Here is a 9,476-nt window from a genome sequence, read left to right as displayed (position 1 = left end):
AAGACGGTCGTGTCTCAAGCCCTACAACTTGTTTGGCTGGTCACCATCGATCTTATGATATACTTCATTTAGAAGTTCTGCCACAACATGGAAAGTTCCTGAGGTTCACTTCCGGGGGCGAAGTCTTCCAGGGTCAGGTCCTTTCACTCAGCCTAGCCCTTTTTACCCGCACATTCACAATGCATGATGTAGCGCTGGCTCCTTGCGACTCCGGGGCATCTGCATTCTGAATTATGTAGATGACTGGCTGATCCTAGCACAGTTCCAGGAACTGGCAGTTCAGCACAGGGACATCGCCTTAGCTCATCTGTTTCTCTGGGGTTGAGGCTCAACGCCAAGAAAAGCGTCCTGTCTCCCACTCAGAACACTGTCTATCGGGGCATCGTATGGAGTTCAATCTTAATGCGGGCACAACTGTCTCCCGCTAGGATTGAGTCCATTTAGATCACCCTGAGCAAAGTCAGGCTAGGTCAAGGTTGCACTGTTATCAGTATCAATGATTTCCAGGTCTCAGGGCGAATGCGTCCACAGTGATCCCTCTGGACCTTCTGCTCATGACACCGTTTTGTTGTGGCCAAAAGCCAGGGGATTCTTCCAAGGGCCAAAACCCCTAGGCTAAATAGGGTTACGCGCCTCAGGCTTCGTTCCCTTTCTATGTGTTTCAGACCCCGGTTTTCTGCCTTGGGTCCCACTCTAGGTGCGTCTTGTTGTCGCAGGCTGCTAACGACAGACGCCTCCCTGATGGGCGGGGTAGCGGCCTTAAGTGGTCGTCCAGCTTAAGGGGATAGGAGGGTCGTCAGCTCGGTTGTCACAGTCACTGTATCGGGTTGATGGCTGTATTTCTGGCCCTGAAATACCTCCTCCTGAGGCTGCCATGTCTTGGTGCGGGTGGACAATGCAGCGGTAGCCTCTTACATAAATCATCAAGGAGACCCACGTTCTTGTCAACTGTATTTCTGACACGTTGGGTTCTCCTTAGGGCCCAGGGCAAGCTCCTGTCACTCAGGTCAGTTATATTCCTGGATGCCCGTATATGAGAGCAGATTTACGGTCCAGACAGAAAATACCAACGGGGGAGTTAAGAACTCCACCCTAAGGTAGTAGTTGTCCAGAGTTCGCCAGCAAGGGTTTTTGCCTCCTACTGATAGCACCACGCTGGCCGAACAGGGCTTGGTTCTCGGAGCTAATCTCTTCCCTCGACGGCTCGCCTTTGGTGATGCCAAACAGGAAGGATCTTCTGTCTCAGGCACAGGGCAATATTTCTTCCCTGCCCCAAATTGTGGAATCTTTCATGTTTGGCCCCTAAGGGTACCAACTGAGGAACACAGGGCTCTCTCCTGAGGTTATCGAGACCTTTTTAAATGCCGGGGTTTTTCCACTTGGAACAAGTTTGGGTGAGATCTTAGGGCAGAAGAGGACCTCTTCGCCTCTATGAATAGCGCAATGTCTCCTCTACTTCTCCCTGAAATCACCCAGCCCCCCTTGGACCCAGAATGCGTCTGTATGCGTTTCTTTCCCCGGTTTCTCTGCTCCCGGGAGTCTTGGCAATGTTCACCAGCAAGGGTCTTGCCTCCTATTAATGGCGCTGCGCTGGCTGAACAGGATATGGTTCTCGGAGTTAATATCTCTCCTCGACGGCTCGCCTTGGGCGATTCCGAACAGGTAGGACCTTCTTTATCAGGCTCAGGGGACATATTCATCCCCGGCCCGAATTGTGAAACCTTTCATGCTTGGCCCCTGTAGGGTACCAACTGAGGTTCACAGGGCTTTCTCCTGAAGTTATCGAGACCATTGCAAGTGCTAGGGCTCCCTCCCTTGGAACTGATCTAGGTAGATTTTACAGGGCAGAAGAGGACCTCTTCGCCTCTGTTGATAGCGCAATGTCTCCTCTACTTTTCCCCGAGTCACCCAGTCCCCCCCCCCTCGGGGGTGCTGATCGTGGTGGCGCATACATGGCACAAATGCGCCTGCATGCGTTTCCTTCTAATAAGTTCAATTACAGAACCAGCTAACTGCCAGTTTGCTTCAGTTCTGGATTTTCAGTGGAAAGAACTGTCAGCGGGCACTTGCCTCACCACTGCTGGGTTCTATGTGGCTTCCACTTCGGTTTGCCACGTCTTGGTGGGCGGGTTGCCCTCTAAGAGGCATCCATGCTAGGACCTCTTCATAGGGTAAGACCCCCCCTTTTTAAAACCTCTAGAGTCAGAAATGACTTAAATAAGAAATGTCTTATTTAAAGGGTAACTAAACCCCTGCTCAGAGTCTGACTCCACCCACTAGCAATATTTGAAAAATGCTGGAAAAGTGGGCAGACCCCAGCGGGGATAGAGGGGACTAACCGAGGGCGGGGCTGTGCAGGGGAGCGTGCACCTGAGACCCGTAGTGACGGATTAATTGACAGCTGATGTCAGACTCTAAAATGAAGAGTGACTGGAGTGACGCAAGTAGCTTTGCCACGGAGCGGTCTTTTGAAGTCGAGGACTTTTCTCCCCCACCTTCACCTGAAGTGGAGGAGGGTGAATTGTCTGTGGACACAGGGCCGGAGCCATATCAATAGACCATTTACGCAAAAACAGGAAATACGTCGAGGAAGTTTAAACCCATTTCCGGTGTAAGCTTTGTTGACGGAGAAATAGCAGCTACCGTTAGAGTGTTTTCGACTAGCCTGACTTGTCTTCCGAAGTTCACCAGTGCCGATGTGGTGAAGAGTGTGGAGATACATTCGTCCACTAAAGGGAACAAACTGGACAAGGGATATAAATTCTTCCACGAAGAGTTTATCCACAATTACCAAGGTAAGAAATCAAGAAATTGCTATAGCTAGCTTTAACCATATCACCGGTTACTCTGTTAACGTTAACTGTAAAGTAAGTAACTTAATGGTAAATCTTAGGTGTTGTGAATTTGTAATATAAGGTATAACACATCGCAGTGAATATGTCGTGTGTATGTTTAAGTGAGAGGGTATGAGATAACATAACAACCAGTAATTTGGTGAAGCTGTACTAGGTAAATGTTACTGACATTGTGTTGTGACAACGTTAACATTACGAAGTAAAGTTGTGTATTTGAGATAACACGTAATATTTTCTTGTTGCATGCGGTTATATAGTATCAAATATACTCCAGGGACAGGTTGTAGTGAGGTAGATGCTTCAGGTCAATGAGGAAGAGCGAGGAGCCTCACAAACTAGAGGTTTGACCTATAGACAGAATGCCGGCTGGCAAAAGTTCAAAAAGTTGCCCGTTCAGGCGTGTTCACTCTTCTTGCTGCGGTTGCGGCACTTTCTTCACTTACTATTTCTTTACTGAAAGTTATAGTATCATGTTATTATGAACATTGATGTAACAGCGCAAGTATGACTTCAGTGTAACCTATTTAATTTGTTATTGTGTCTAGATATCACTGGAGGCAGAAAGTGCCAACCTGAAAGCGTTCACCTGCAGTTGTGCGGCTGGTAAAGGATTCTGCAATCACATAGTTGCCATCCTGTACCAGACCGCTCATTATTCACAGCTGGGTCTGCAGGCTGTTCCACCCCCCCTTGCCTGCACAAGTGGCTTGCAAAGATGGCACAGACCAAGAACACAGGTGGGTTTGTGATAAACATGTCATTATGATTTAAGAACCGATGCGTATCTAAACAACTGTAAATTATTATAAAAACACCCCCAGTAGTGACTACTGACTAGGGCTGCACAATATATAAAAATTATTGAAATATCACAAATGTATATATCGCATATGCATATCGCACCGGCTTGCAATAACTGTGGTCATGAACAAAAGACAAAGAGAAAATCACACTGCTCTTGGCTGAATAACTTTTGTAGCTTTAATAGGAATCAGTACACTGTATATTTAATTCATACAGTGAAAACTAGCAGCGTTTTATTTTTACATTTGATTATTCAGTTTCTTTTGTTAAATAAACCTAATGTAGGCCTTCTTGAAACCCTAAACCCAGTTGTTTACACTGATGTTAAAATAACACTTCTTATGCGCCAGTAAAACACTGCTGTTCACTTGCAGAAGCTATAGGGATGTTTTCTTGCCACAAAAAGAATGTGAAACACGTATGTAGGTTATATAATTTTAAAGATAATTTAAGTTTATTTTACACACTTTAAGCATTATCGTATCGCATATCGAATATCGCATTATTTATTGAGTTATCGCATAATGCATTTTTCTTCAATATCGTGCAGCCCTACTACAGACTGTAACTGCTTTTTGTCTTTTACTTTTTTTTAAGGGAATCCATCCTGAACCTGTTAGTGAGCTGGTGGTGCAAAAGCCCAAAACAGTGGGTCAGAATGGTCTGAGGTCCACATTGTACAAGGCATATACAGGTGATTAATTTGTTAACTGTTTGATTGTTGCTTTGTAAGTTAAGTTTTTTTTTTTGTTATGACTAACACCATTATGGTTACCGCAGATACAATAAATAAAATGTAAGTGAAGTTAAGCACTCATGTCTAACTTTTCTTTTGTGTGACCAATAATCTTGTGTATCTCTTTGCTCTTTTGTCTAGGACCACTGCCAGATCCATATATGATGGCATCTGGAAGCAAATTAAGCCAGGTGCAGCCCCAGCCTCTCATGGCTGTTATATTGGATGGGGTTTCTGAGATGGAGCTGACGCCATCTAAATTTGGTTCTGTCCCTCGTGGATCACCCATGTCCTATCACTGTCCACCCAAGAAGTCCAGCGACCTCATCCTACACCACATGGCTCCAGAATTTCCGTCTCTTCCTCTGATGCAGCACACTTTTCCCAGGTTGCATTTCGTGCCGACATTACATCAGTTAATGCATCTCCAGTCTCTTGAAGTGTCACCGCAGCTGTCCAGCGAGATAGCAAAAGAAACTCAGCAGCAGTCCAAATGTCCTGCGTGGACACAGCTACGGCGACCAAGGCTGACTGCCAGTCGTTTTTGGGATGATTGTTGTTGTAAGGCGTGTCGTGAAGAGCAGGAGTCTGCAGCTATTCAGATGATCAGAGGCTGCACAAAGCAAACAGCTCCAATGAAGCGTGGTCTGCTGGTGGAGCCTGAAGTGCTGGCAAACTATGCTGAACTGATGCAAGTTAATGTGCTACCAGCAGGATTCGTCATTCACCCTGACGCACCACATCTCGGGGCCAGTCCAGACGGTCGGGTGTATGACCCTTCAGAGTCGCCTCCTTTTGGCCTGGTTGAGGTGAAGAGCAGCACAAAAAATGATCCATCTCAGGTTGCTCACCTCAAGGTGCAGGAAGGCCACGCTAGTCTGAAGCGTTGAAAGAATTTGGCGTGATGACTCATTCATTGCGGAAATGAAAGAGAAATTAGAGGTATATTATTATGGCACATACATGAATGCATACCTTGAATTCCAGTAATCTTGTCTTTACCAATCAGTTTTGCCTTCTGTCTTACTGTTGATGAACTGTAATGTTTTTTTTATTGTAAATGTTTGTGTTATTTATTGAATAAGTTGTTATTAATCAGTTGATGTTACACATATATACCAAAAAATTAAAGGATGCATCATTTTGACCAAAATTGTTTTAATCGTTCGTCTAATGTTTTAGTGAAATCAGTCACATTTCAACAGAACAATATTAAACAATATTAATATAACAATTATATTTAATTTAAAGTTTAAGAATGTGTGGGAACACTAAATTATTTACATACTATTTACACATTACGACACAGCCACCAACGTAATCCTCCGGAGCGAAGTGCCGGCTGCAGACATAGGTGCTACCTCTTTTTATGTCAAAACTGTTCCCTTCCTCTCTTCGGATCGCCTGTATCCATTTGGGTTTCAGGTTTGGATCGACAGGAAAAGAATGAAAGGAAAGGTAGGGCTGTTTTTGGGTGGAAGACGAACATCCTGAAACACAACAGAAACTGTGACTCTTCGACTCTGCCATTTTTCGTATCTGCCGCTACGATAACAGGAAGTTCTAATACACTTCATTGACGTATTTCCGGTCGGAAAATGCGGAAGTGCGTAAAAGGTCTGTTCGAGCCGCTGGCTCAAACTGCGGTTTTAACTCCCGCATCGCGATCGGCATCCGACGATGCTAGCGAAGCAGCCGCGCAAGGTAGAATGGGGCCAGTGTCTAGCTCGTACCAAGGGCGTGGTGAGCTGGAACCTGCTTACGTCAGCTCTCACCGCTTATGTCACGAACTACCGCAAACAGCCAATACGAAAATTCAACTGCAGTAGCCACCGTTCAACCTGAAGAGGGCAGCACTCAGACGTTTTTACAACATAAATTGCAGAATTAAAACACTTTATACACAAATGTCAAAAAAATTACTTGAATCAATGACCAGTACTAATAAAGCCCCATTCTTACAGATCATTAACTAAAAAAAGTTGGTTTAGGGTTTAGTTACCCTTTAATTGAAAAAGAAGTGAATTCTGATGACTCCAAAACTGCTCTCTAAGGTTAGCAAGTTGCTTTTGGTCCTATTTAATTAGTTTCCTGAAGTTTGCATATTTCTTAACATTCAGATTTGTTCATTAAAATGACTGCAAAACTCTTAAAATGCATACAATTTTGCCTGGAAATGCTTTCCTTAGCAATGCATAGCTACTTATTTGTGACATTAGTAAAACGACATGTTTCACTGAAAAAGAAGTGTAGTTTGTTGACAACAGAATGAAATGATTTCATTATATTGAAAAAATTGCTTTTGGGCCTGTAAAACCTCTTTCATGAAGTTTGCACAATTTTGTGTCGACAGTCAGATTTCTACAATAAAGTAATTATATATCTCTTGTAATGCATGAAATAATGCTGCAATTATGCATTTTGACTGGAAATGATTTATTATGCAATGCATAGTTGCTTATTTGTGAAATTAGTGAAAAGACGTTTCATTGAAACCAAAGTGAATTTAGATTTTTACATGAAAATGGATAACTCTTACTGGATAACTCTTAAAGTGCATTCAATGTTGACTGCACATGCTTTCTTTTGCAATGCATAGCTGCCCATGAATGAAATTAGTGAAAAGTCTTATTTAATTGAAAAAGAAGTGAATTCTGATGACTCCAAAACCAATCTCTAAGGTTAGCAAGTTGCTTTTGGTCCTATTTAATCTGTTTCTTGAAGTTTGCACATTTCTTAACATGCAGATTTGTTCATTAAAATGACTGCAAAACTCTTAAAATGCATACAATTTTGACTGGAAATGCTTTCCTTAGCAATGCATAGCTACTTATTTGTGATATTAGTAAAACGACATGTTTCACTGAAAAAGAAGTGTAGTTTGTTGACAACTGAATGAACTGATTTCATCATACTGAAAAAATAGCTTTTGGGCCTGTAAAACCTCTTTCATGAAGTTTGCACAATTTTGTGTCGACAGTCAGATTTCTACAATAAAATAATTATATATCTCTTGTAATGAATTAAATAATGCTGCAATTATGCATTTTGACTGGAAATGCTTTCTTATGCAATGCATAGTTGCTTATTTGTGAAATTACTGAAAAAACGTTTCATTGAAAAATAAATTAATTCCGATAAGAAATGACTCCAAAATGCACTGTAAGATTTAAAAGTTGCTTTTGGGCCTTTTTTAAGTGATTCATTAAGTTTGCACATTTCTTTCTTAACAATCAAATGTTTTCATTAAAATGAATGCATAACTCTTAAAATGCATACAATTTTGACTGGAAATGCTTTCCTTAGCAATGCATAGCTACTTATTTGTGATATTAGTAAAAAGACACGTTTCACTGAAAAAGAAGTGTAGTTTGTTGACAACTGAATGAACTGTTCCCTTTACAAAAAGCTTCACTTTGATGCTGCGCTTTTGCTAAGCGCTACGGGGAACAATCTTGCATTGTGAATTTGTGTGAAACACGTCAATGAACACTGACCTGAATTTATAGCCTCGGCTGGTGATTATCATTAGATGCACCTGTGGCCAGGCTATAAAATAGAGGCGTCACCAGCGTGTCGACTGATATTTTTCATTCAGAGCATACTGTGCTGTGTCTCACAACCTGCTAAGAAAACTTTCTTCCCTCTTTGTTAGGGGTTAGAAATTGTTAGGCAGTGCGCAGAACTTTCTTTCCTTTCTCTCTCTGCTCTGAAAGAGATTATATATATATATATATATATATAAAAAAGAGAATGGCGGAGAAACAGAGCAAATGATGCGTGTTTCCTTGTCAACGTTTCATGACGAACAAGGACACGGATGAGTTTTGCTTTGTTTGTTTGGGGGAAGAGCACGTGGCTCTCGTGTTGGGGCGGGGCGGGTGCGCGAATTGTGACCTTCTTTCGGTCGGGATGCTTCGCGCTCGCCTCGCTTACTTCCGAGAGCCAGCACCCGCACTTCATTCGTGGGGCTCTTGTATGGATCTGGCTGAGGAGCGAGAGACGGGTGCGTCCCTTTCGCTCGCTCTCTCCCCAGATCCGGCTGGTCCTTCTCGTGATCTTGAAGCGCGCTCCGGCGCCTCTTCAGTTCAGGAGGGGGACCTTGATTCTCTTGGATCTATAGATTTCGAGTTACCCACATCCGAGCACTCCAAGCATGACGCAAAATCCTCTGAGGAGTTACTCGATGTGGTTACTCTTGCTGTGGCCAGACTTCAATTAGACTGGCCACGTGACCAAGAAACCCCCAAACGCTCCAAATTTCTGTCTGATGGCCAAGGGAAGGGAACACCTCATCAGTCCCTTCCCTTCTTTAATGACCTCCACGATGAGCTTGCTCGTTCGTGGAGGAAACCTTATACCTCGCGCGTTCACGTGCCCTCGACGTCGTTATATTCGACTATCGTGGGTGCTGAGGCGCGAGGGTATTCAAGGATGCCGCCGGTCGAAGAGACACTTGCGGGTTATCTCTCGCCGGGTTCGGCATCGTCTTTGAAAAAACCTGCTCTCCCCTCTAAGCCATGCAGAACTACCTCCATGCTAGTGGGGAGGGCTTATCAAGCGGCAGGTCAGGCTGGTGCTGCACTGCACACCATGGCTGTGTTACAGGCGTACCAGGCTGACCTGCTAAAAGATCTGAGTGCGGGTAAAACTCTCGACGAAGAGGCCTTTTCAGAGCTTCGTCGAGCTACAGATTTGTCTCTCCGCGCGACCAAGCAGTCAGCCCGTGCCATTGGCCGGTCTATGTCCACTTTGGTCAGTACGGAGAGGCATTTATGGCTTAACCTGTCAGGCATCCGAGATAGGGAGTTTTCTTAATCGATGCCCCGGTTTCGCCTTCGGGTCTCTTCGGAGACGCCATGAATACGGTTATCTCCAGATTCCAGGAGGCAAAAAGCCATGAGGAAGCCTTTGGGCAGTTTCTTCCTCGCCGCACTCAGGGGGCGGGGACGTCGGCCACCCAGTCTCGCCCCGATTCTGCTAGGAGAGAGGCTCAAAAACAGAGCGTGGTGAGTCGTGCTCCCCCTCGTAGGGACTGGGGACAGGCTCGTCGCCCTCAGCAGCCGCCCAAGAAAGACCTC

At 44.3% G+C, this 9,476-nt stretch overlaps 1 protein-coding gene across 1 annotated transcript; it reads left to right on the top strand.

Annotated features, from left to right (window-relative positions):
• Positions 1 to 2,616: 2,616 nt before the first annotated feature.
• LOC127641951 (uncharacterized) lies at positions 2,617 to 5,285 on the top strand (the record flags this gene model as incomplete). Its single annotated transcript, XM_052124720.1, has 4 exons — positions 2,617 to 2,795; positions 3,483 to 3,592; positions 4,257 to 4,353; positions 4,537 to 5,285. Coding segments are annotated over 4 exons (1,135 nt in total), but the record flags the coding sequence as incomplete, so codon positions are not given.
• Between the last annotated feature and the right edge of the window lie 4,191 nt (positions 5,286 to 9,476).

This window comes from Xyrauchen texanus, unplaced genomic scaffold (genome assembly GCF_025860055.1).
Source record: "Xyrauchen texanus isolate HMW12.3.18 unplaced genomic scaffold, RBS_HiC_50CHRs HiC_scaffold_244, whole genome shotgun sequence".
Taxonomy (NCBI): Eukaryota; Metazoa; Chordata; class Actinopteri; order Cypriniformes; family Catostomidae; genus Xyrauchen; species Xyrauchen texanus.
Note: the sequence above shows the minus strand (reverse complement) of the source record. Positions and strands in the feature narration are given on the sequence as shown.